Here is a 27,834-nt window from a genome sequence, read left to right as displayed (position 1 = left end):
CCCCAGGCTGGCCACGTGGGGCTCAGGGGCGGACAGGGTTGCCAGGGGATGGTGCTGAGGGGCGCCTAGGCTGCCAGGGCTCTCCTGGAAGCCTGGGAGTTCCCACATGGGAATGCAGGCGCCCTTCCACTCCCACACATTCCAAAACCCTCCGAGCCTCCCGTGCCTCCCCTGGGTGGGTCCACCGGCTTAGTCTGATAGTGCCAGCCCCTGAGCAGGAAGGTGCCAGGTAGAACCCAGGGAACTTGAAAGAACAGGACAGATCTGTGCCTAGGCCCCTGTTTGCCTTTAAGCCCAGCCTTACCTGAGGCGGGTGGTGAGGTGGGTCGGGGTGGGCGGTGGTCTCTGGATTTGACAATGGGCTTTTCAGGAGGCAGGCTTACCTGGTGGGCGGGGGGGTCCCTGCATGCCCCTCTTTACAGAGGGTATCAGACTGCAGGTGTTAGTCACCAGGAGGGCACTAAATAATGCCAGCTGACCTTTGCCAGTGGCTGAACCACTGCTTCCCCCTAGGGCAGGCCCTGCCCCTCTGGGGAAGCTCAGCAAGGCGTGTCCTCACCACCCTCCCAGGAGCCCGGCTGGGGCTGGGCTGGGATCAGTCACTGGGGCTCCTTCGGGGTGTGAGGAGCAGTGCAGGAGGATGGGCAGGGAAGGCCCTGCACACCTGGGGTCCCATCGGCAAGGGCACCTGGTGGCTCTGACCTTGAGCCTCCTCCTCACCTGTGGACCAGGTAAGGGGGGCTGGGGGGCGGGGAGTCAGACAGATTCCCAGAGGAAAGGGGGCAGATGTGACAGGTGCCTCAGGCTTCCCATGCACCCATGAGGGGGCTTCCTGGCTTCTGCTTATTGGCAAAAGCCTCCATCACAGCCAGCCAGGTGAGGCTGCCTTTTCCAAACTGACTGGGGGAAAGAGTTCACAAAACTACTGCCTTGAGAATTAAATCTTACAGGATCAGAGATGCCTGGGCTTCCCTTCTTTCCCTGGCTCACTCACAGTGAGTTTTTTGGTTTTTTGCTTTTTGGGTTTTTTGTTTTGTTTTAATTGACACCTCTGATCCCAGGACCTGTGCTCACTTCTTGGGTGGGAAATGAGCAGGTCACAGCCTGGGGCTTTTCTAGGAGCTCTAGGCTGGTGGGTGAGGCAGGGAGGTGCCCATCTGTCTTGGTACAAGGCTGAGCAGGAAGGAACTTCGCCACCTTAGGGGCGCGGGGGCGGGGGGACAAAGATTGCCTAAACTTTAGGACAGCAATAGGTTGGCAGAGATTTCTACAGGTGTGATTCAAGGAAAAAGGAAAGAAGATGCTCTGAGCAGGGAGAACTGGGTGGGCAAAAGCCAGGGGCAGGAAGGTGCAAGGTGTTGGGTTCTTCAGTGTGATGTGAGTGTATTTGGGCTGCATGATAGAAGGATGCTGAGGGGAAGGGTAGAAGCAGAAAGGTGAGAGTTAGGGAGCCGTGTTCTTAGATCCCATGGGGTGGGGGGAAGACTTTGAAGGCCTGTTGGTCATTTGTGGGGTCAGCTTGGCCCTGGCTAACCAAAGAAAGCCCACTGGCCTCAGGTAAAGGTGGGAGTCCAGCTTGGTGTTGGGGGAAGAGACCAAGGTCTTTCCCCTACAGGCAGAAGGTCCACGACCCTTCAGGTGTGACTCCAAGGCTGCCCAGACCCCCAAACTCTCTTACCAGTAAGGGCTTCCCAGCCAAACCTCTCTTGTGTTCAACAAGATAATCAGGCTTGTAGAACAAGCATCTGCTATGTGCCAAGTGCTTAAATATCAAGTTTGTTTACTCCTCCCAAGAGGAAGGACTGTCCCAAGTGCTTGGCTGGGAAACGGAGGCCACTAGGGCCTAAAGGGGAGAGAGGGCAAGAAGGGTGGCCTGCTTCCCCGTCTTGAGGGCCTCAGGCCACAGACATTGGCAGCCTGGGAGCCTCCTCCACCCTCCCCTCTGTGGCACCAGCCTCCTCAACCCTCCCCTCTGTAGCAGCTCTGGGTGCAGGTGGAGAGGGCATCCCAGCCCCCAAGGTCCTGAGTCACCCAGGCTGGCTCTCTGGCCCCCAGGGAAGAGCTTGGCAGTTGGACGCCATTGTGAGGAGTCCACACAATGGCCTGAATGGTGGGCGGGTTTGCACAGGACAATTCCGCCACCTCTGATGGGGTGTGTCCCCCTGAGCTGTCCCCAAAGCCTGCCACCACAAACAGAGGCTATTTAACTGCTTTTGACCCCAGGGCTCCCTCAGCGTCTGATGCTGAAGGCTGTTCAAACTCAGCAGACTCCTGCTTCTGCCTCTGGGAGGGCTGGTAGCCTGGATTAAGGGTTAACACCCCTTCCCCTCTCTCTGCACACCCCCCCATCATTTCCACAGTAAATGAGACCTGTCCAGGCAGGGATTCCCCCGAGGATTGGTATCAATTCAGACACTCTTCAGGACTTTGGACTTAAATGCTGGAAAAGACTCCTTTAATATCTAGGCAGAGATGAAAAGAAATCCAGTGCTGACAGGCTGTGTGTCCTTGGGCCTGGCACCTAATCTCTCTGAGTTTCTATTTCCACAAAGAGTGAAATTTAAAAAAATCCGGAGCTGGAGTTCCTGTAGTGGTTCAGCGGATTAAGAACCTGACTAGTATCCGTGAGGAAGGGGGATTGATCTTTGGCCTCGCTCAGTGGGTTAAGGATCTGGTGTTGCCACGAGTTGTGTGTAGGTCTCAGACAAGGCTCAGATCTGGCATCACTGTGGCTGTGGCGTAGGCTGGCATCTGCAGCTCTGATTTGACACCTAGCCTAGGAACTTCTACATGCCACAGGTGTGGTCCTAAAAAGAAAAAGAAATTAAAAAATAAAAAATTCAGAGCTGGGGGAGATCCATTCTTCACTCACCTCTTCTTCCATCCTGGACCCTGTCCGATGCATCTTCTTTTATGTCTGCATCTTATGCCCTTTCCTTCCTTGCCCTTGTGGCTGAAACACTCTAAGATCCCAGAGGACTGCAGTAGTCATCATTTTGTATTGTGTGCCTAACATGTGCCAGGGCTTTTTTTTTTTTTTTTTTTTAACCTGTACCCAAAGCATGTGGAAATTCCCGGGGCAGGGATCGAACCCACGCTACAGCAGCGACCCGAGCCACTTCAGTAACAATGCTGGTTCCTTAACCTGCTGTGCCACCAGGGAACTCCCGTGCCAGGTCTTTTACCTGTATTTCTGGATTGAGCCTGAATGGGTGAGAATGGGGGTGTGTTGCCTCCTATTTTACTGAAGAGGAAACTGAAGCTCAGAGAGGTTGAGCCTTTTGTTTAAAGTCACAGAGCAGAGATCAAAACCCCCATTTCTGAATGACTCCCAGACCTTCCCCCTCTGCCTGGGAAGAGACTGAGGGTTGAGCAAGACTTCTCCTCCCCTGGCCATTTCCTGGCCCTTGGGTACCTCCCCCAGAGGGACACAGCAGTCTTCCATCACCCCCTTCCTCCCAGCAGGGCTCCCCCAGGGCCATGCTGGCACAGAGCGTATAAAGATCTTGCTGTGCTCTTGATCCCCTTTCTGAGTCCCTGGACAGTGGTCATCATCCCAGTCCAGGCCCAGCTGAGATATTTAAGGTCCAGGGAGGGTGGTACAAAGGGAGGGGGCGTGGGAGAGGTTAGGTGTGGGAGTGGAGTGTGTTTGGAGCTGAGAGCTGGGTTCCAGAGTATAACTTGCTTTGGCCAGAATTTCAGTCTTTCATCCCTGTGACTCAGCTCCAGGAAAAGAAGGAAGGTTTGCTCACATTTCTTGAGGAACAAAGTCACCTTTCTTTCCAGTTACGGGCAGTCTCCCCTAAAAAGGAAGGTGTTGGGTCTGGGTAGTGGAGCAGCCCTGGGCTTCTTTATACCCAGTTTGTCCTTCTGGTCACATGATGCTCCCAGGGCTGTCCCCACGTGAGCAGGTGAATGAGCCCCTCCCTCCTTCAGGGAGACCTAAAGTTCCAGAGGGGTTGAGATGGCTGTCCCCATCTCAAAGGTGAAGGGACAGAAGCTCAAAGGCGAAGGTTTCTCATGTGGCCAAGGGTAGATCTGGCCTTCCATCCTGGTTTGTCTGACCCAAAACACCACACTCTGCATCCCACTATCCAGGTCTGGCTTGTGGGCACAAGTACCAGCCTGCTCCCTCATCTTGCTCCTGCTCAGAGCTCAGAGCTATCCCCAGGGGCCTTAATGCATCATAAACCCAGAGCTGTGGGGAGTAAATACCAGGTCAGGAGGGCACATCTCAGGAGAGCGAGCAGCCATCTGGGTTACCTGAGACTGAGGGAGTTCCTGGGATGTAAGACTGACCCTTAAGTGCAAAAGTTGAGAAAGTCCAAGGGCAAGTTGATTACATCCCATCTTGATCTTTCTTATTCCCTTCCTGGTGTGTCTTCTTAGTAGCCTGTTCTAGTACCCGGCACATGGTGGGTGAGAGGTAAATAATTGTTGCAAGAGAAGGAAGGAAGGAAGGAAGGAAGGAAGGAAGGAAGGAAGGAAGGAAGGAAGGAAGGAAGGAAGGAAGGAAGGAAAAAGAAAAAAGGAAGGAAGGAAGGACAGAAGGAAGGGATGGAGGAAGGAAAGGAAAGGAGAGAACAGAAGAAAAGAGAAGAGAAAAGAAACTCCCAAAGGACCCTTCAGCCAGCCCTGTGGGTGCAGCATGGGCCCAGTAGGAGCCGGGGACTCTGCCCATGCCATGAGGCCCCTCCTGCCAGTGGGGATGGGCTTGGCAATTCCACGGCCATCCTGGGCTGGGTGCCTTCCTCCCAGGGCCCCCGCTTTGGGTCTCTACCTGGGAGGAGAGGCCCAAGGAGCTGCCCTAACTGGTCTGGCCCCATACCTGTATGGAGCCATGCCTCCCGACAGTCAAGGGAACAGACACTGCAGTGCAGTGGGGCATCTTGCCCCCCACCCCCACCCCCACGCTGGACCTCTCATCCCACTCTGACTAGTGTCATCCACTCCCAGTGGACCACCCTGCCCCTTGCCACGTCTGTTCTGAGACAGCTGTCCTTTGGGCATCCAGCTTTGTGTCTCCCCAACACAAAGTGAATCTCCCCACCTTCTCTGATTCTGACCTACTCCCTCTCAGTAGCTTTGATCCCAGCTACCTCCTCCTTCTTTTAATAGTAATAGTAATAATAATTATTATATGATAAGTCCCATGAAAAGTTCTTGCTACACTGAGTCATGGTTATAATATTAGCTAACCAAGAACACTGTCACGTGCCAAACTGTTTTAAACCATTTACATAGATTATTTTTTTTTAATTAGAGTATAGTGGATTTACAGTGTAGTGTCAATTTCTTCTGTACAGCCCAGTGGTGCAGTCATATGTTTGTATGTGTGTGTATATATAAACTAAATGTAATAGTTTGTGTCTACCAACCCCAAATTCCCTGTCCATCCCACTTGCCCCCACTCTCACCCCTACAACACAAGTCTGCTCTCCATGTCTATAATCTGTTTCTGTTTTGCAGGTAGGATCATATTTTAGATAGATAGTATTTCAGATAGGTAGGTGCCATATTTTAGATTCCACATATAAGTGGTAACTTACGGTACTTGTCTTTCTCTTTCTGACTTACTTCACTTGGTATGAGAATCTCTGTTTCCATCCATGTTGCTGTAAATAGCATTTCATTCTTTTTTATGGCTGAGTAGTATTCCATTGTGTATATGTACCACATCTTCTCAATCCATTCATCTGTTGATGGACATTTAGGTTGTTTCCATGTCTTTTCTATTGTGACTAGTACTGCAATGAACATAGGGGTGCATGTATGTTTTTGAATGAAAGTTTTGTCCAGATATATGCCCAGGAGTGGGATTGCTAGATCATATGGCATGGGACCTAATTAAATTCAGAAGCTTTTGCACAGCAAAGGAAACCATTAAATAAATGAAAAGAGGAGAGTTCCCATAGTGGCACAGTGGCAACGAATCCAACTGGTAACCATGACATTGTGGGTTCGTTAAGGATCTGGCATTGCCATGAGCTGTGGTGTAGGTTGCAGATGTGGCTTGGATCCAGATCCCACGTTGCTGTGGCTGTGGCTGCGGCTGTGGTGTAGGCTGGTAGCTGTAGCTCCAATTCAACCCCTAGCCTGGGAACCTCCATATGCCACAGATGCGGCCCTAAAAAGCAAAAAAAAAAAAAAAAAAAAAGGAGAAAAGAAAAGACAACCCACAGAATGGGAGAAAATCTTTTCAAACAATGCAACAGAAAAGGCCTAATTTCCAAAATATACAAACAAATTGTACAATTCAGCAACCAAAAAGCAAACAACCCAATCAAAAAATGGGCAGGGAGTTCCCATCCTGGCACAGCAGAAAGGAATCCGACTAGGAACCATGAGGTTGCGGGTTCGACCCCTGGCCTTGCTCAGTGGGTTAAAGATCCAGTGTTGCTGTGAGCTGTGGTGTAGGTCTCAGACGCATCTCGGATCTGGCATTGCTGTGGCTGTGGTGTAGGCCAGCAGCTGTAGCTCCAATTAGACCCCTAGTCTGGGAAACTCCATATGCCTCAGGTGCAGCCCTAAAAAGCCCAAAAAAAAAAAAAAAAAAAAAAGGGGGTAGAAGACTGAAATAGACATTTGTCCAAAGAAGACATATGGTTGGCCAGTAGGCATTTGAAAAAATGCTCAACTCATTTGAATAATAAAAAAATTTTTAAAAATGGAAAAAAAATGCTCAACATCACTAATTAATAGAGAAATGCAAATCAAAACTACAATGAGGTACCACCTCAAACCAGTCAGAATGGCCATCATTAAGAAGTCAGCAAATAACAAAGGGCTGGAAAGGGTGTGGAGAAAATCGTACCCTCCTTCACTGTTGGTGGGAATGTAAATTAGTACAGTATGGAGGTTCCTCAGAAAACTAAATATAGAATTTCATTTTTTTTTGGCCACACCCACAACATGCAGAAGTTCCAGAGTCAGGGATCGAACCCATGCCACAGCTGTGACCCAGGCCATAGCAGTGACAATGCTGGATCCTTAACCCACTGTGCCACTGGGGATCTCCTAGATTACTTCATTTAATATTCGTAGTGACCTAACGAAATGCATACTGTTAGCATTTCCAGTTTGCAGATAAAGAAACTGAGGCACCATTAATCATGTGACTCGCTCAAGGTCAGGCCACTGGTTTAGGCCGCCTGGCTCTGTAAACTCCCAGTGGTACTGATATCAGCTCCCTTGCGACCCCATCCCCACCCCCTTCGCAGTAACTCCAGGGCTAAGAGAAGAGATGGGCTAGAGAAGGAAGCCAGACAGAGCTGGATATCAGAAGATGAGCTGATGCAGGAACATCTGCCAGACTTTGTAGACTGGGACCCAGAATAAGAACTCCATTGTACCTTGTAACCATTTGTGTGTAGAGGTGTGTGTATCTGAAAGTACTTTCGTAAAATAACTTACCCCTGCTTCACTCAATGTGCCCTGATGTCTTATTATTCTATGGTACTTTCTTACTTTTTTTTTTTTTTTTTCTTTTTTGGCTTCCTGGCAGCATATGGAAGTTCCCAGGCCAGGGATTGAATCTGAGCTGCAGCTGCAAACTATGCCACAGATATAGCAACACTGGATCTTTAACCTACTGTACCAGGTAGGGGATCGAACCCATGTCCCTGCCACTACAGAGACACCCATTGTGCTACAGCAGAAACCCCATACTCTCTTACTTTTTTGATGTTGTTGGCAACCCACAAAATTGGGTTCCTATCTGTTTTCTCCATGAAACAGCCTCAAATGCTACAGCCTAGAACAATCCCACTAGACACACTAGAAGACGGTTTCTCCGTTGGGACAGAGGTCAATATATTTGGGTCTGAATCATTCTTTGTTGTGAGAGGGGTAGTTATCCCATGCATTGTAGGGTGTCAAGCAGCACCCCTGGGGTCTCTACCCACAAGATGCCAATAGCAGCCAACCTTCCCCCACCCTCCCCGATCATGACAACCAAAAATGTCCCCGAACACTGTCCAGTGCAGCCTGTCCCAGGACCTGGAACATAGTGCAGTAAATATTTGTTGCATGAATAGAGGAGGTGCAAATATCACTTGGTGAGAACTACTGGTCTGCAGCCTCATTCCCTAGTCGTGACCAATGCCCTGCTGGCCTGAGGGAATGCTAGTCTGTCTGCACTGTCCAGAGCAAAACCCAAGCTCAGGCTGCCAGTACTGGCATGAAGATGAGCAAAAACATCTTTTCTGACAGCTGCAACCTCCTTTGAGAGCCCCAGGACAAACCCAGCCGTCAGCTCTCCCTAGAGGCACTCAGTGCCTGCCATCCTCACAGCGCCCCCTGGAGGAGCCCTGAGTTTGTATCAAGTGGTACCCATAGTCAGCCTGGGCTCTGTCCTGATGGTTCAGCCTCTTTGGGGGGACATCCTTGGCTGGGCAAATATCCAGCCTATTTTTTGAGTCCTGATCTTCTTCAGAGCCCTGTTCTTCAGGAAAACATGGCTCACCTTGGATGAGGCTCTGGAGACAAAAAACCGTCTCTCAGAAGCACAATTGCCAGAGGTGACCATGCCTGAGCCTGCAAGCCAGGCAAGGCCACAGCACCCCACGCTGGGGAGAAACCCAGCCAAAGAAGGACAAGCCCTGAGCTCTGCCTCCTTCCACTGTCACTCAGTTTACGAAGAATGAGCCTCTGCTTCTTGCCCTGTGCAGACAGTGTCAGCGGGCAGCTCTCCTCTGGGAGGATGAGAAGGAATTCTGAATTCCAGCTGCATTCCTGTTTCGGGATCTGTTCTGGGTTGTCTCAGACTCCTTTCTGGATTCATTAGCCTCATCTTCACAGTTTCATTTTTGCTCTTATTTTTTTTTCCATCCTCATCATCTTAATAAACCTGTTATTGGCATTCCCTGGTGGTCAGCAGGTTAAAGATCTGTGTTGTCACTGCTGTGGTGCATGTTTGATTCCCTGACCCCGGGACTTCTCATGCCCCCCAATTTTTTTAAAAAACCTAACCAAACTCTTATTATAGAAAGAAGTGTAGGAGTTCTCATTGTGGCGCAGTGGAAACAATTCCAACTAGGAAACATGAGGTTGTGGGTTGGATCCCTGGCCTCGCTCAGTGGGTTAAGGAGCTGACATTGCTGTGAGCTGTGGTGTAGGTCACAGATGTGGCTCGAATCCTGCATTGCTGTGGCTGTGGTGTAGGCTGGCAGCTGTAGCTCCGATTGGACCTCTAGCCTGGGAAACTCCATATGCTGTGGGTGCAGTCCTAAAAAGCAAATAAACAAATAAGTAAATAAAAATGAAAGCAGAAATTTAAAAAAAGAAGAAGTGTAGCTGTAAGGTCATTGTTTTAAATCTTGAGTCCCTGAGCTTGGTATGCTAGTTATCATCTCCTGGGTTATCAAGAGCAAACTCCTGCAGAAACAAACTCACAGATATGGAGAACAGACTTGTAGTTGCCAAGTGGGGTGGGGTAGTGGGATGAATGGGGAGTTTGGAGTTGGTAGATGCAAATCATTACATTTAGAATTGATAAGCAATAAGGTCCTGCTGTATAGCACAGGGACCTATATCCAATCTCTTGGCATAGAACATGATGGAAGATAGTATGAGCAAAAGAACGTATATATATATATATATATATATATATATATATATATATATATATGTATGTATGTATGCCTGGGTCACTTTGCTGTAGAGCAGAAATTGAAAGAACATTGTAATTCAACTATACTTTAATTTTTAAAAAAATGAATGGGAAAAAAAGCAAACTCCTGCAAGATTCCCAGGACATCAACCACCTCATCAAAGGAAGCCATTTAGGTCTGATTGCACCCCTGCTACTTAAAAGCAAGGCTGGTCCTCAGCTCGAGGGGTGCGAGAGTCTACCTCTGCCTGCTGAGGAGGGATGACTGGGCCCCTGGCACCTGGGACCTGGTGAGCAGGGTATACAGAACCAAACAGAGGTGTTCCCAGGCAGCACTCAGGAGTCAGATGGGGAGTCCAAGAAACACAGGCCCAGGTATCAGCTTTGCCCTTCATTAGCTACATTATCCTGGAAAGTGACTTTGCCGTTCTCCACCTCTGTTTATCCACCTGTAGAATGGAAATGATTTCACAACAAAGAAGGCATTGCTGGAGTTCCTGTCACAGCTCAGCTGGTTAAGAACCTGACATAGCATCCGTGAAGATGCTGGTTTAATCCCAGGGGCCGGTCAGTGGGTTAAGGATCCAGAATTGCTACAAGCTGCAGTGTAGGTTGCAGATATGGCTCAGATCCCACGTTGCTGTGGCTTTGGCATAGGCTGGCAGCTGAAGCTCCAATACTGTCCCTAGCCCAGGAACTTCTGTATGCCACAGGTGCGGCCATACAGAGAAAAAACTTTATTTACATACAATTTTAAAAAGTTCCTTTCCATTTACAGTTATTACAGAATATTGGCTATATTCCTCTTGTACAGTTCATCCTTGGGCCTGTCCTACAGCCGATAGTTTGTGCCTCCCATCCACTACCCCTATATTGCTCTTCCCCTTCCCCATTGCTAACCACTAGTTTGTTCTCTATACCTGTGAGTCTGCTTCTGTGTGTGTGTGTGTGTGTGTGTGTGTGTGTGCTTTTAAGGCCACACCCACAGCACATGGACATTCCTAGGCTAAGAGTTGAATCAGAGCTACAGCTACTGGCCTGTACCATAGCTACAGCCATAGCAACATGGGATCCAAGCTTAATCTGCGACCTACACCACAGCTCATGGCAACACCGGATCCTTAACCCACTGAGCAAGGCCAGGGATTGAACCCGCATCCTCATGGATACTAGTTGGATTCATTTCCACTGTGCCACAACGGGAACTCCTGCTTCTTTTTTTTATACTCATTATTTTATTGTATTGGATTCCACATACAATGACATCATGATACCATTTGTCTTTCTCTGACTGACTTATTTCACTAAGCATAATGCCCTCCAAGTCTGTCCATGTTGCTACAGATGGCAAAATTTCCTTCTTTTTTATGGCTGAGTAGTATTCCATTGTCTATATCTATGTCTATATATATAGACATACATATATGTATGTATGTGTATATGTATATATATGTGTGTGCATATATATGTAACATCTCTTTTATCTGTTTATCTGTTGATAGACATTTAGGTTGCTTTCCTAGCTTGGCAATTGTAAGTAATGCTGCTATGAACATTGGGGGTGCATATATATTTTCAGATTAGTGGGGTTTTTTAATCTATCTGGTCATAACCCACCCTTTGCTTCAAACCTTCCAGGGATCTTTTACTGCACTTCAAAGAAAATCTAAGCTTCTTACCTTGACCTGTATCCCTGACTCCTGCCTGCCTGGCTGCTCACCTCATACTTCAGTCCTATTTGCTCAATGCACTCAGACCAAGCAAGGAGTCCTCTTTGAAATTCCTGGGGTGGGTCAGGTTTGTCCCAGCCTCAGAAACAAGGGCCTTTGCCTATGTTGTTCCATTGGCCATGAACATGGGTTCCCCATTAAAAACACCCTCTCTTCCCTCAGTCACTCCCTACACATCGCCTCCTAGATGTCTTCCCTTATCTACCTATCCCAAATCTCACTCCTGTCCCCTTGATGGAGGTGCTTCAAAAAACCTTCCTTGTTCCCTGAAAGAACATTACTTACTGATCTCCTGTATGAGTTGTGGTCTGATTCACCCACCAGAATGTAAACATCATGAGTGAGTAAGTCTTGTTCATTGCTCTATCCCCACAACCTAGAATAAGGGCTGGCCCATTCTTGGGGTGCTCAAGAAATATGTGCAGGTTGGGAGTTCCCACTGAGGCCCAGTGGAAACGAATCTCACCTGCATCCATGAGGACGCAGGTTAGATCCCTGGCCTTGCTCAGTGGGTTAAGGATCTGGTGTTGTTGCGAACTGTTGTGTAGCTCACAGACATGGCTTAGATCTGGCCTTGCTGTGGTTGTGGTGTAGACCAGCAGCAACAGCTCTGATTTGACCCCTAGCCTGGGAACCTCCATATGTCATGCGTGCAGCCTTATAGAGACAGGAAAAAAAAAAAAAAAAGGAAAGAAAAGAAAAAGAAATCTTTGTAGGTTGGATAAATGTGGAGCTTAGGGTCTGGAATGAATGAATGAAATGGTGTCTGTAGAATGAAATGAGTCTGTAGAGATTCTGTTACCAAGTCAAACTTGGATCCACTCACCCGAGTGCACAATAAAGCCAATCTACTGACACGGGTTCTAGTGAAACAAAGTGCAGCATTTATTTGTTGCACTGCCCCAACCAAGGAGTCTGGGCAACTAGTGTTTCAAAGACCCGAACTCTTTGATGACTTTAAGAGAAAGGGTTTGTTGTTGTCGTTTAATGGCAAAATCAATTATTGCTTTTATTCAGCTTTAATGAGGCATAGTTAATTTACAAAGTTGTGATAATTTCTGCTGTACAAAAAAGCAATTCAGTCATCAGAGAAAGGTATTTAAAAACAGGGTGAGGAAGGATGTGGGGTGTGTGATCAGCTTGTAGATGTTCTTCTGATTAGTTTGTGGTGAGGGCATTGGGAGTCAGTATCATCAACTTCAGCTTCCAACCGGTCTGAGGTCTGTGTGCTTGTGGGCAGCATACAGTTAACTTCTACCCGCTGGGGTTTTCAGTATCCGAAAAAATAGCTCAAAGGATATGGCTTGGAATATTATCTATGGCTCTTTTTTCTTTTTGTCTTTTGTCCTTTTAGGGCTACATCTGCAGCATATGGAGGTTTCCAGGCTAGGGGTCGAATCGGAGCTATAGCTGCCTGCCTACGCCACAGCCACAGCAATGCCAGATCCAAGCCATGTCTGCGACCTACACCATGGCTTACAGCAACGCTGGATCCTTAACCCACTGAGCAAGGCCAGGGATCGAACCCACAACCTCATGGTTCCTAGTCGGATTAGTTTCTGCTGTGCCACGACAGGAAATTCCAGAATATTATCTATAGCTCTTAAGAAGGAACTAAAGGTCTTTGACTTTATTTTTATTTTTTACTTATTTATTTTTGCTTTTTAGGGCTGTACCTGTGGTATCTGGAAGTTACCAGGCTAGGGATCAAATCAGAGTTGCAGCTGCCAGTCTACACCACAGCCACAGCAACTCGGGATCACAGCCACAGCAACTTGGGATCCGAGATGAGTCTGGGACTTACACCAGAGCTAACAGCAACTACAGACCCTTAACCCACTGATCGAGGCCAGGAATCAAACCTGCGACCTCGTGGATACTAGTCGGATTCGTTTCCACTGTGCCGCAGTGGGAACTCCCTAAAGGGTCCTTGACTTTAATGACTAAAGTATTATTTTGTCTTGTTGACTGTTTTCCTTCAGCATTTTCTCACTTCCCTGATGAAATTTATTCTTCAGAACTCAGGGAAAGCCAAGGAGGCTAAAGTTTTTCTACAAATAAGAGGCATGTAGAGGTCATGGAGGGGGGGCGGGTGTCTGTCTTTGGAAGGCGGCATAGGGTTCTGCTTGGTTACAATTCCTATGGAAAGAAGAGAAAGTCATGAAGAAAAGATTTGGAGTTCCCATTGTAGCTCAGCAGTAATGAACCTGACTAGCATCCATGAGGATGCAGGTTTGATCCCTGGCCTCACTCAATAGATTAAGGATCCAGTCTTGCCAAATGAGCTGTGGCCTAGGTCGAAGACATGGTTCAGATCCTGTGTTGCTGTGGCCAGCTGCAGCTCCAATTCAAACCCTATCCTGGGAACCTCCATATGCCATGAGTACAACCCTAAAATGCAAGAAAAGAAAAAGAAAAAAAAAAAGGAAGATTTTTCCTTAATGCTGCATCCTGAAGAGATAACCAACTTTGGTTCTTCTCCCACAGGGGGGCCTTGGAATGCAATAGTCTTTGTGCCAGACTCAGGCTAAGTGACATCTGGAACCACCAGACTGTCACCTCACAATTCATTTCTAACCTCACTCATCAGCTCCGTGGGTAGGTAATAACAAAGGATAGTAACAACCAGCATTTATTAGGTCCTTATCTTCTGCCCTGCATGGTGCTAACTGCTTTATATACACCACTTCATTGCAACTTCACAAAAGCCCTGTGTGTTATCCCCAATACATGAGGAGGCAAGGCTCAGAGAGTTTAAGTAATTCAGCTCAGGTCACACAGCTAGTTAAGTGACAAGAGCTGATATTTGAATCCAGGTGAGTTCACTTTCTCCAGATTCTTCCCACTCTGCATGTCATGTCCTGTCCTGGGGAGGGAGATTGCACTTGGCTTAATTTTGGGGAGGGAAGATAATGAGTTGCTATGAAGTGAATTGAACCTGAGATCTGTGCATGTAGACTTGATCCAACTTGATCATAGTGTATAATTCTGCCATTTGCAGTGACATGGATGGAGCTAGAGAACATTATGCTTAGTGAAGCAAGTCAGACAAAGAAAGACAAATACTGTATGTTATCACTTCTAAGTGAAATCTAAGAAAATGCAGGTGAATGTTTATGCAAAAGAGAAACAGACTCGCAGATATAGAAAACAAAGTAGTAATTACCAAAGGAAAAGGGGGAAGGGATAAGTTAGGAATAGGAGGTTAAAAGATACAAACCACTATGTATAAAATAGATGATCAACAAAGATATATCGTACAGCCTAGGGATGTATAGCCATTATCTTGTAATAATTTTTAATGGAGATTATATCATCTGTAGAAATACTGAATCATTACGCTTTACCCCTGAAACTAATATAAAATTTTACATCAGGAGTTCCCGTCATGGCTCAGTGGTTAACGAATCCGACTAGGAACCATGAGGTTGCGGGTTCGGTCCCTGCCCTTGCTCAGTGGGTTGGCGATCCGGCGTTGCCGTGGGCTGTGGTGTGGGTCGCAGAGGCGGCTCGGATCCCACGTTGCTGTGGCTGTGGTGTAGGCCGGTGGCTACAGCTCCGATTAGACCCCTGGCCTGGGAGCCTCCACGTGCCGAGGGATCGGCCCAAGAAATAGCAAAAAAGACGGAGGGAGAAAGGAAAGAAAAAAAAAAAATTTTACATCGGCTGTACATCAATTTTAAATGTCACCTCATTAACATAACAAAAGGCATCTTTATCACTCTCATCAGTTAGGAAATTCAAAGTGTTTTAGAAGCTCTTTGTCAGAAAAGGGGACAAAGACCAAATATATATTTATTATAAATCATAATATAGCTTCAAAGAAGACTTTTTAGAGCAGGAGATGCTTGAAGTGTGTTTTTAAAAATTTATTGAGGTGTGGATGGAGTTCCCGTCGTGGCTCAGTGGTTAACGAATCTGACTAGGAACCATGAGGTTGCGGGTTTGATCCCTGGCCTTGCTCAGTGGGTTAAGGATCTGGCACTGCTGTGAGCTGTGGTGTAGGTTGCAGACGAGGCTTGGATCCCGAGTTGCTGTGGCTCTGTTGTAGGCTGGTGGCTACAGCTCTGATTCGACCCCTAGCCTGGGAACCTCCATATGCCACGGGAGCAGCCCTAGAAAAGGCAAAAAGACAAAAAAAAAAAAAATGTATTGAGGTGTGGATTTCCTGATGTGGCTCACCTGTTGTGTGGCCCTAAAAAAAAAAGACAAAAAAAAAATTATTGGAGTAACATTGGTTTATAACATTATATAAGTTTTATGTGTACAACTTATTTTTTGACTTCTGTATGCACTATCGCTCACCACCAAAAGCTTAGTTCCCTCTATCACCATACAATTCATCTCCTTCACTCATTTTTCCCTCCACACTCCACCTACCCCTTTTTGGGGTTAGTAGATGCAAATCATTACTTCTTTTTTTTTTTTTTAAAGGGCCACGCATGTGGCATATGAAAATTCCCAGGCTAGGGGTCGAATCAGAGCTGCAGCTGCCAGCCTATGCAACAGCCACAGCAACTCAGGATCCAAGCCGCATCTGTGACCTACACCATAGGTCACAGCAATGCTGGATCCTTAACCCACTGAGCAAGGCCAGGGATCGAATTCACATCCTCATGTGAGTTTCCACTGAGCCATGGTGGGAACTCCACAGACTATTGCATTTAGAATGGGTAAGTAATGGGGTCCTACTGTGTAGTGCAGGGAAGTATATCCAGTCTCTTGGGATAATGTATGCATGGCTGAGTCACTTTGCTGTCTGTACACAGAAAATGGCACAGCATTGTAAATCAACTATATTTTCATAAAAAAAATTTTAATGGTGGTGGGAAAACTGAACAGCTACAGGCAAAAAAAAAAAAAAAACCCAACAAACAAAACTTATGTATTTTTGACAATTTATAGAAGGAAATAATGAGCAGCAATATTTACGTTCGTTCTCAGACAGTCCTGAAAATTCTGATGTTCTCAAATGAGCTGTATGAATTTTGTCTTCAGAAAAGGGAGGGGGAAAAGGACCTTGTTAAGAAGAAAATAATATATGCTCCTTGTAGAACAGTAAGAAAATTCAGTAAAGAGAAAAGAATGAATTCAGTAACTTAAGGTAAATCTTAAAATGATGAATGGGTATTAATTTGTGGAAAGGGCATGGCGATCTTTGCAGATGGAAGGGAAAGATGAGTGAAGGATTGTGATGTTTGGCTGGGGAACTGGAGGAACGTGGCTGTGGCTTAAAGGAGATAGGAGAACAGATGTTATGGGAGGAAAGGTGAGAGCAAGGATTCTCAGCCTCAACGCTATTGCCACTGGGGCCAGGTAGTTCTTGGCAGAGGGGGCTATGCTGTGCATTAAAGTGTTGTTAGCTGCATCTCCAGCTTCTGACCACTAGATGGAAGGAGAATACCACTAGTTGTGACAACTAAAAATGCATTACTACAAGGAGTTTGGGGTTGGTAGATGCAAATTATTATATTTAGGATGATTAAACAGGAGTTCCCTTTGTGGCTCAGCAATAATGAACCCTACTAGTATCCATGAGGATGCGGGTTTGATCCCCGGCCTTGTTCAGTGGGTTTAGGAGCCAGCGTTGCCATGAACTGGGGTGTAGGTTGCAGACGAGGCTCAGATCCCACATGGCTGTGGCTGTGACATAGGCCAGCTGCTGCAGCTCCAACTAGAACCCTAGCCTAGGAACTTCTGTATGCTGTAGGTGTGGCCCTAAAAACCAAAAAAAAAAAAAGAATGGATAAGCCATGAGGTCCTACAGTATAGCACAAAGAACTCTATCCGATCTCTTGGGATAGACCATCATAGAAGATAGTATAAGAAAAAAAATGTATATATATGTATGTGTGTGTGTGATTAGGTCACTATGTTGTACAGCAGAAACTGGCACAACACTGTAAATCAACTATACCTTAAAACAATAAAAAAATAAAATTAAAGTCTTAATGTGGAAAAATAATAATAGTAATGTACATGAAAATGTGGCTTACATACTATGAGAGCAAGAAGAAAAAAGCATGGCTGATGTGCGTTTCCTGGAGGAAACAGTCATACCTCGTTGCAAACCACCATGTTAGAGAGACAAGAAGATGGATCCTTAAGGATTTGATGCTCCCTGTGGCCAGGGAGGATCCATTGAAAGATTTGAGGGAGAGGGAGTTCCCTTCATGGCTCAGTGATTAATGAACCCGACTAGGACCCATGAGGATGCAGGTTTGATCCCTGGCCTCACGAAGTGGGTTAAGGATATGGTGTTGCCCTGAGCTGTGGTGTAGGTTGCAGACGCAGCTCGGATCCCACGTTGCTCTGGCTGTGGTGTAGGCTGGCGGCTATGGCTCTGATTTCAACTACTAGCCTGGGAACTTCCACGTGCTGCATACAGGTGCTGTCCTAAAATAGAAAAAAAAAAAAAAAAAAAGAAAGAAAGAAAGAAAGATTCAAGGGAGAGTACTGAGAAAGTCTAATTTTTATTTTGGGAGCTTTCTGTGGTTGCCATACACCACCCCCATTTCTCCTGCCCAAATGCAGGTATTCTTGATCCGAACGGTTGCCCAAACTCCTACCTATAGCAGCTCTTACACTCAGAGCTTGGCCCAACGGAAGCCCAGAGAATTTCTCACTTCATTTCATACCAAAAAAATATTGCAGGGAAGTTCCCATTGTGCCTCAGCAATGAACACATCTGACTAGGATCCATGAGGACGTGGGTTCCATTCCTGGCCTCACTCAGTGGGATAGGGACCCAGTGTTGTGGTGAACTGTGGTGTAGGTCGCAGACACAACTCACATCTGGCGTTGCTGTGGCTGTGGTGTAGGCGGCAGCTGCAGCTCCAATTTGATCCCTAGCCTGGGAACTTGCATATACCATGGAGGCAGCCAATTACACTCAGAAGAATATTTTTAACTTGCACTCCTAAGACATAACGATGAACAATCCGCAATTGAACTTACAGGACCCACTGCGTCAACACTGGGCAAGAACACTGAAAACAAAGAAAGGAAGAATTCCACATTCTGGGATAGCACAAATTCAACCAGCCTTAGCACAACCAAGACTTTATCATCTGAAGGACAAGGAAGTCTTCCTAAGTTCAAAAGAACTGGTGTTGCAGTAGGGAGAACCACATCTTCTGGCACCTCTCTTTCAGAGAAAACTAATGAACGTCAGGCAAATACTGAAAAGGAGACTAAGGGAATGTTGAGAGCATCTGTTGCTAGAGCTGACACCTCCAAATCTGGAAGAGAATACAATGCCTTGATAACCTCTGTCCCCTCCTCAGATCTGAGCACGGAAGACAACACAGAGGAAAGATATCTTCAGGTCTCTCCATCACAACGAGGGGAACAACATCGAAGCCGCCACATCACCTCTGAAAGGCCCAGCCTCGGCACAGATGCCCCTGAGAGCGCCGGCCTCTCCAGGACACCTGGTTCCAGCATCCCAGCCGACGAAACATGGGAAAGTACAGGCACAGGTCAAACCTTTACTGGACCCCAACCAACTGAGTGGACAGAGACACGTCTTAAAATGGAAACACTGACCAGCGAGGCGAGCTTTGTGGACACCTCCCCCGACAGATGGATGGATTCTGCATCCACTGAGCCATGGACAAGCTTCCCTGACACAACCTCACTCAGAGAACCATCTTCAAACACACTCACCCAGGACGTCACGGCTGGCCCAACCACTGAGGAGCTTCTGCTTCCCACCGACACCTCGGTGACAGGCGGCAGCAGCACAAGCATCACCCAGGATACCACACCCCGACCTCTGGGAGCCACGGCTTCACCTGAAACAGCGGCCACAGATGTGACCCTGAGCGTCAGCAGAGCCACAGTGTCCGTGTCGACAGCTGTGACCAAGGTGGCTCCTGGCTCAAGTGCTCCGGGAGGAACAAACCCACCATCAAGCACGATTCCTTCCAAAATGCCTGAGACATTCTCCACAGGGAATCCAGAGTCTAGGGAGGGAACCAGCCAGGTGCTGACTCCATCCAACCCCGGCCATCACTTCTCCTCCCCTGGCACCAGCCCTGCAGGAGACTTGATGATGACCACCCGCCTTCCTCTGTCCTTGTCCACCTCTGCTCCTGGGGCTACAGCGTCACGGTTCACCGCATCTTCAGACCACGAGGTCACCTCCTCCAGGGACACAGGGACCCCTGGGAGTGCGGCAAAGACAGACCCCAGCTCGTCTCTCCTTCATTCAGGAAGTCATGCAGAAACCAGTGCCGAAAGAGTCAGAAATACAACTTCCCCACTGGCCTGGACATCTCCATCAGAGGAAGGAACAACAAGGAGTGTCTTCACCCTTAGCACCTCCCCTGATGCCACAGACAGACCCAGCATCTCCACAGGCAGTACCTTGGCTTCTGAACCATCAACAGGTCCTGGCCCCCTCAGCATCACCAGTGATCCAGGCGTGAAAACCACATCTCCTTCCAGCAGCTCCATCTCAGAGGAGAACAACACCCCTCTGTCCATGACCGGAAGGCCTCCCAGAGGAACCTGGTCTGCATCTGTCTCTCCATCTGAGGCCTCTGATTCTGGAACAGAAAACAATTCGATGACCGCTTCTGGCCCCTCCTCAGGTGTTGGCACTGCTGAGAGCAGAACAGGTGCAACTCAGGTCTCTCCATCACATCCAGAGAGGGAGCTCGGAAGCCCCCACTCCACCTCTGAGAGGCCCAGCCTCGGCACAGATGCCCCTGAGAGCGCCGGCCTCTCCAGGACACCTGGTTCCAGCATCCCAGCCGACGAAACATGGGAAAGTACAGGCACAGGTCAAACCTTTACTGGACCCCAACCAACTGAGTGGACAGAGACACGTCTTAAAATGGAAACACTGACCAGCGAGGCGAGCTTTGTGGACACCTCCCCCGACAGATGGATGGATTCTGCATCCACTGAGCCATGGACAAGCTTCCCTGACACAACCTCACTCAGAGAACCATCTTCAAACACACTCACCCAGGACGTCACGGCTGGCCCAACCACTGAGGAGCTTCTGCTTCCCACCGACACCTCGGTGACAGGCGGCAGCAGCACAAGCATCACCCAGGATACCACACCCCGACCTCTGGGAGCCACGGCTTCACCTGAAACAGCGGCCACAGATGTGACCCTGAGCGTCAGCAGAGCCACAGTGTCCGTGTCGACAGCTGTGACCAAGGTGGCTCCTGGCTCAAGTGCTCCGGGAGGAACAAACCCACCATCAAGCACGATTCCTTCCAAAATGCCTGAGACATTCTCCACAGGGAATCCAGAGTCTAGGGAGGGAACCAGCCAGGTGCTGACTCCATCCAACCCGGCCATCACTTCTCCTCCCCTGGCACCAGCCCTGCAGGAGACTTGATGATGACCACCCGCCTTCCTCTGTCCTTGTCCACCTCTGCTCCTGGGGCTACAGCGTCACGGTTCACCGCATCTTCAGACCACGAGGTCACCTCCTCCAGGGACACAGGGACCCCTGGGAGTGCGGCAAAGACAGACCCCAGCTCGTCTCTCCTTCATTCAGGAAGTCATGCAGAAACCAGTGCCGAAAGAGTCAGAAATACAACTTCCCCACTGGCCTGGACATCTCCATCAGAGGAAGAACAACAAGGAGTGTCTTCACCCTTAGCACCTCCCCTGATGCCACAGACAGACCCAGCATCTCCACAGGCAGTACCTTGGCTTCTGAACCATCAACAGGTCCTGGCCCCCTCAGCATCACCAGTGATCCAGGCGTGAAAACCACATCTCCTTCCAGCAGCTCCATCTCAGAGGAGAACAACACCCCTCTGTCCATGACCGGAAGGCCTCCCAGAGGAACCTGGTCTGCATCTGTCTCTCCATCTGAGGCCTCTGATTCTGGAACAGAAAACAATTCGATGACCGCTTCTGGCCCCTCCTCAGGTGTTGGCACTGCTGAGAGCAGAACAGGTGCAACTCAGGTCTCTCCATCACATCCAGAGAGGGAGCTCGGAAGCCCCCACTCCACCTCTGAGAGGCCCAGCCTCGGCACAGATGCCCCTGAGAGCGCCGGCCTCTCCAGGACACCTGGTTCCAGCATCCCAGCCGACGAAACATGGGAAAGTACAGGCACAGGTCAAACCTTTACTGGACCCCAACCAACTGAGTGGACAGAGACACGTCTTAAAATGGAAACACTGACCAGCGAGGCGAGCTTTGTGGACACCTCCCCCGACAGATGGATGGATTCTGCATCCACTGAGCCATGGACAAGCTTCCCTGACACAACCTCACTCAGAGAACCATCTTCAAACACACTCACCCAGGACGTCACGGCTGGCCCAACCACTGAGGAGCTTCTGCTTCCCACCGACACCTCGGTGACAGGCGGCAGCAGCACAAGCATCACCCAGGATACCACACCCCGACCTCTGGGAGCCACGGCTTCACCTGAAACAGCGGCCACAGATGTGACCCTGAGCGTCAGCAGAGCCACAGTGTCCGTGTCGACAGCTGTGACCAAGGTGGCTCCTGGCTCAAGTGCTCCGGGAGGAACAAACCCACCATCAAGCACGATTCCTTCCAAAATGCCTGAGACATTCTCCACAGGGAATCCAGAGTCTAGGGAGGGAACCAGCCAGGTGCTGACTCCATCCAACCCCGGCCATCACTTCTCCTCCCCTGGCACCAGCCCTGCAGGAGACTTGATGATGACCACCCGCCTTCCTCTGTCCTTGTCCACCTCTGCTCCTGGGGCTACAGCGTCACGGTTCACCGCATCTTCAGACCACGAGGTCACCTCCTCCAGGGACACAGGGACCCCTGGGAGTGCGGCAAAGACAGACCCCAGCTCGTCTCTCCTTCATTCAGGAAGTCATGCAGAAACCAGTGCCGAAAGAGTCAGAAATACAACTTCCCCACTGGCCTGGACATCTCCATCAGAGGAAGGAACAACAAGGAGTGTCTTCACCCTTAGCACCTCCCCTGATGCCACAGACAGACCCAGCATCTCCACAGGCAGTACCTTGGCTTCTGAACCATCAACAGGTCCTGGCCCCCTCAGCATCACCAGTGATCCAGGCGTGAAAACCACATCTCCTTCCAGCAGCTCCATCTCAGAGGAGAACAACACCCCTCTGTCCATGACCGGAAGGCCTCCCAGAGGAACCTGGTCTGCATCTGTCTCTCCATCTGAGGCCTCTGATTCTGGAACAGAAAACAATTCGATGACCGCTTCTGGCCCCTCCTCAGGTGTTGGCACTGCTGAGAGCAGAACAGGTGCAACTCAGGTCTCTCCATCACATCCAGAGAGGGAGCTCGGAAGCCCCCACTCCACCTCTGAGAGGCCCAGCCTCGGCACAGATGCCCCTGAGAGCGCCGGCCTCTCCAGGACACCTGGTTCCAGCATCCCAGCCGACGAAACATGGGAAAGTACAGGCACAGGTCAAACCTTTACTGGACCCCAACCAACTGAGTGGACAGAGACACGTCTTAAAATGGAAACACTGACCAGCGAGGCGAGCTTTGTGGACACCTCCCCCGACAGATGGATGGATTCTGCATCCACTGAGCCATGGACAAGCTTCCCTGACACAACCTCACTCAGAGAACCATCTTCAAACACACTCACCCAGGACGTCACGGCTGGCCCAACCACTGAGGAGCTTCTGCTTCCCACCGACACCTCGGTGACAGGCGGCAGCAGCACAAGCATCACCCAGGATACCACACCCCGACCTCTGGGAGCCACGGCTTCACCTGAAACAGCGGCCACAGATGTGACCCTGAGCGTCAGCAGAGCCACAGTGTCCGTGTCGACAGCTGTGACCAAGGTGGCTCCTGGCTCAAGTGCTCCGGGAGGAACAAACCCACCATCAAGCACGATTCCTTCCAAAATGCCTGAGACATTCTCCACAGGGAATCCAGAGTCTAGGGAGGGAACCAGCCAGGTGCTGACTCCATCCAACCCCGGCCATCACTTCTCCTCCCCTGGCACCAGCCCTGCAGGAGACTTGATGATGACCACCCGCCTTCCTCTGTCCTTGTCCACCTCTGCTCCTGGGGCTACAGCGTCACGGTTCACCGCATCTTCAGACCACAAGGTCACCTCCTCCAGGGACACAGGGACCCCTGGGAGTGCGGCAAAGAGAGACCTCAGCTCAGCTCTTCATCTTTCCAGAGCATTAAGTCATGCGGAATCGAGCACTGAAGGAGCCACAAGGACAACTTCCTTTCTTTCCCACTCATCTCCACCAGGGTTAATTACAGGTAGGAATGTCTTCATGCTTAGAACCTCCCATGATGCCTGAGACTCAGACAGTATCCCTGCAGGCAGCACCTTGGCTTTGACTCAGTAGGCTGGTCCTGGCATCCTCAACCTTTTCTATGTCCCTGAAATGAATTCCTCATTTCCTCAGTTTACCCCCTCTTCCATAGTAGAGACCAGCATCTCTCCGCCTTTTTCTTAGCTGGAGAGGAGACATGGAAATTTTTATTCCATCTCTGTCTCAACCTGAGAACTTTGCTTTCTGAGTAATGATCACCCGGCCCATCACTTTGCTCCCACCTGTGGCTCCCCACCATGTGTCTCCAGAGTTCATGTTCCACTCAGTTTTCTTCATCCCACCCATGAGTATGCTTAGTCACAAGCAGTGCCTCACTTAGAAACTCAACTGGCACAGCCCTTCCATTCATCTCACCTACCTAGGACTTCTGCATTTGTTTCTGCAGCAGTGATGTCACAACACCTTTAATTACTCCATTATATACAAAAACACAATTTGGCCAGAGGTCAGCTTTAATTGGAGGCAGGATCATCTTTAGCACCAACCACTGTTTCAGCCTCTGCCGTTCCTCTCCCTGCTTCTCTGGTGGTCCCTAGACACAATTCCCTGACAACCACCTCCATGGAAAGAATCCTAGGGAACCATCCATAGCCACATTCACAATAGGGACCACAAGTGGCCCAGTCACTGTTCATTCTCTAGCTCCCGCCAATATCAAAACCACAAGGGGTCAGTAGTAATAAACCTGACTGGTATCTCTGAGGATGTGGTTTTGATCCCTGTCCTCACTCCGTGGATTAAGGATCTGGTTTTGCCATGAACTGTGGGTTAGCTCGCAGCCATGGCTCAGATCCTGTGTTGCTGTGGCTGTGGTGTAGGCCAGCAGCTACAGCTCTGATTGGACCCCTAGCCTGGGAACTTTCAAAGGCCGCAGGTGTCGCTCTAGAAAAGCAAAACAAACAAAACCCCCCCAAAACTACAAGGGGCTATGATATTAAAAGAAGGCTTAGAACAACCCACTTGGCTGCTGGAACCACATCTCCTTCTGAGACATCTGCAGATTTCACCCTGGCCAAGGCTAGTGTCCCAATCTCAACATCTGAGTCTCCATCTCATTTCAAGGATGCTTCTAGCTCAAGCGCTCCAGGGAGGACAAGCCATCTTCTTGTCCTGTGCTTCAGAAAAGAAGGAATCTTCTGATGTCCTCGATTCTTTGACCCCTGGGAGATTACAATTTCTGGGGATGGAACCAGCCCACCTCTGACTCCACAAAGAATTGCAGTTCATTCATCTCCTGAGCCTGGCTCTTTCAGAAGCAACTGGCTCAGCATTTTGTCTTTGTCTCCTTCTGCCCCTGCTTCCAAAGTCACAATGACCACATTTCCAACCAGGAGAGTCACCACAAGCATGTTAATGGACACAGCTGAAACTAGTAAATAGAACATTCACAATTTACCTTCTATGACTTCCTTATCGCCAAGTAATACCTCAAGAAGTGTTGATACAGGGAAGCATACCTCTGTTCCCCTGGGCACTCCAGCTCCTTCAATGTAGTTATCAAAAAGGAGAGTCTTGGAGTTCCCTCTGTGGTGCAATGGGATTGGCAGTATCTTGGGAGCCCTGGGACATAGGTTTGATCCCCAGCCAGGCACAGTGGGTTAAGGATCCGGCATTGCCACAGCTGTGGCTTGGGTGGCAACTGCAGCTCAGATCTGATCCCTGGCCAGGGAACTCCATGTGCTGCAGAAAAGAAGAAAGGGGGGGGGGCAATCTTTACTTCCAGCACCTACCTTGAATCAACAAACACATCCAACTTCCTCCTCAGAGAATGACAGCTTCCTCCTCAGACAATCCCAGCCCCACCAGCCTCACCATGGCTTCAACAGTGAAAACTGGCTCATACCTACCCCTCACTGTCCCCTGGTGAAGACCAGCACTCTAGTATCAATAGCAAAAAGGAGACTAATGAAGTTTACTCCTCTGGGTTCCTACCTGAGATGTCCGTTTCTGGAAAGACCATTTCCAGTGATATCTGGACTTCTAGCACATACATCACTGCTACAGATCCTAGGGTTCCCAGTTCAGCTCAGGTCTCTTCATTCTGCCCAGTGAAGGAGCTCAGCTCCACAAACACCTAACCCCAAAACAAAATCCGTCAGCCTAGAGATTCACCCTGGAAGTCGTAAATTCCCAAGGATACTTGACACCACTAGGCCAGCCATGATAGGATGGACCAGGACAGACATAAGTGAAAACACCACTCAATACAATGACACAAATATGGCAGAAAATTCTCCTGGATTTGGGACACACTTAACTCCAGGACCAGTCTCTGTATTATCCTTCACTTCCCCTTTCTGGTTCCAGATACCTCATAGGATCATTCTACTGTCTATAAGTAACTAGAGATCCTTTTAGCATCCTGGAGCCCAAAGTCAGTTCCTTCCAGTCAGAGCCTACCCCTTCCCTTCCCAGATATGAAGTATGCATGATAATAATCATAAAAGAATGACAAAAGGATAAATGATACATCAAGAAATGTTATGTTTAGATGTTAACTAATCTGATGTAACCATTCCATGATATTACTCTGATTTAAGAGTCCAAACCATGGTGGAGAAAAATGAACCAATAGTGAATTTATACATTAGAGGTGATGGAGGACAGAATATCACCAGATGTTTTTGCTTTAGGCCAATAAATTCAGCAGTCCTACCATCAACAAGGATCACTTCAGTAACTACAACCCAGGCCACCTTATGGGTTTGGTTCCATGCCAAGAAGAGAATTATTTCTTCCAGTGTGCCTTCTCAGGGACGGACGAGGACATTGCTGATCCATTCTCTAGCAAGAGTATTTCTTGTGATGTGCCTCTTGAGGGAATGCTAGGCTGACACTTCCATCCTTTGCTCCATCAGGGTCTGAGGAGTCTGTGGCAACCATCACCATGGATCTGAGTGAGGGGGCACCTAGAAGCAGCACGCTATTGACGGGCGACTCCATATCTCTGGAGACTGTCAGTCTAGGTATGTATGATTATCCTCTTTGTACACAGTGCCTGAGTCTCGTCTCCTGCTCTCTGCCTGAGTTCCAGGTTCTGGTAGGTAATCACAACTTTTTTTGCTTTTGTACTCAGGCTTTTTCTTTCTTTTTTTAATGGCTGTACCCACGGCCTTTGGAAGTTCCTGGGCCAGAGGTTGAATCTGAGCCCCAGCTATGACCAAGGCCATAGCGGCAGCAATGCCAGATCCTTTAACCCAAGTGCTGGGCCAGGAATTGAACCTGTGCCTCCTCAGTAACCCAAGCCACTATAGTTGGATTCTTAACCCACTGCACCACAGTGGGAACTCCCAGTTATATCCAGAGTCTATTGATAATACTTTTTAAGGAGATGTATTGACTTCTAAAATAGGAATTGCTTCTATTGAGTTATTTATTTATTTATTTATTTGTCTTTTTAGGTCCACACCCATGGCACATGGAGGTTCCCAGGCTAGGGGTCGAATTGGAGCTACAGCTGCCAGCCTATGCCACAGCCACAGCAACGCCAGATCTGAGCCACATCTGCGACCTACACCACAGCTCACGGCAGCACCAGATCCTCAACCCACTGAGCAAGGCCAGGGATTGAACCCACAACCTCATGGTTCCTAGTTGGATTCGTTTCCACTGTGCCACTACAGAAACTCTGAGTAATTCACATATCTATATATAAGAGACTATTGCTTCTGTCTTAGGAATAGACTCCAGAAATTAGCTGGCCAATCATGAAGGGCTTTGCTGCATCAGGCACTATTCAAAAGGTTAGGCATTACCGTCAGGAAGGAAAAGTAAACCTGAGATGCTGTGGGTTTATTCTATGGGACAATTCATCGCTGTGATGATTACAATATAAGGTACAAGAATTATCGTCCATTGTTACACCTTCCAATACATGGCCAATCATTGAGAGGAGGTGTCCACTTCAAGTGCTTAGGTTGATGAGCACAGCTATGCAGGTTCCTAAAAGCAATCATTTGACATGCCCGTCTGTATTAGAAGGTGAAAGAGTTCTGTCCTTTTCTGATGAGGGAAGTAAAAGATTATGAAAATACATAGGAAGTAAGATGCCTTGATCTACCTCTTCCCCTGTTAAAACCAAGCCATGGGATTTCCCGTTGTGGCTCAGTGGGTTAAGAACCTAACTAGTATCCATGAGGATGCAAGTTTGATCCCTGGCCTGGCTCTGTGGGTTAAAGATCCAGCATTG

The 27,834-nt window shown here is 48.6% G+C and overlaps 2 protein-coding genes across 2 annotated transcripts in view; both read left to right on the top strand.

The window, feature by feature from the left end:
• Positions 222 to 20,701, top strand: LOC102167930 (mucin-16-like). Its single transcript, XM_021085119.1, has 2 exons — positions 222 to 731; positions 18,627 to 20,701. The coding sequence occupies exons 1-2, from the start codon at positions 641 to 643 to the stop codon at positions 20,699 to 20,701; spliced, it is 2,166 nt and encodes a 721-aa protein (XP_020940778.1). The 5' UTR covers positions 222 to 640.
• The window catches only part of LOC100624460 (mucin-16), a 115,406-nt gene continuing 108,275 nt past the window's right edge, over positions 20,704 to 27,834 (top strand). The window contains exons 1-3 of the mRNA XM_021085118.1: positions 20,704 to 20,762; positions 20,864 to 23,568; positions 26,504 to 26,611. Of these exons, the coding sequence (XP_020940777.1) occupies positions 20,704 to 20,762; positions 20,864 to 23,568; positions 26,504 to 26,611 (2,872 nt within the window). The remainder of the gene's footprint in view (positions 20,763 to 20,863; positions 23,569 to 26,503; positions 26,612 to 27,834) is intronic.

Source organism: Sus scrofa, chromosome 2 (assembly GCF_000003025.6).
Source record: "Sus scrofa isolate TJ Tabasco breed Duroc chromosome 2, Sscrofa11.1, whole genome shotgun sequence".
Lineage (NCBI taxonomy): Eukaryota > Metazoa > Chordata > Mammalia > Artiodactyla > Suidae > Sus > Sus scrofa.
The sequence above is the reverse complement of the archived record's forward strand: the minus strand, read 5'-3'. Positions and strand labels throughout refer to the sequence as shown.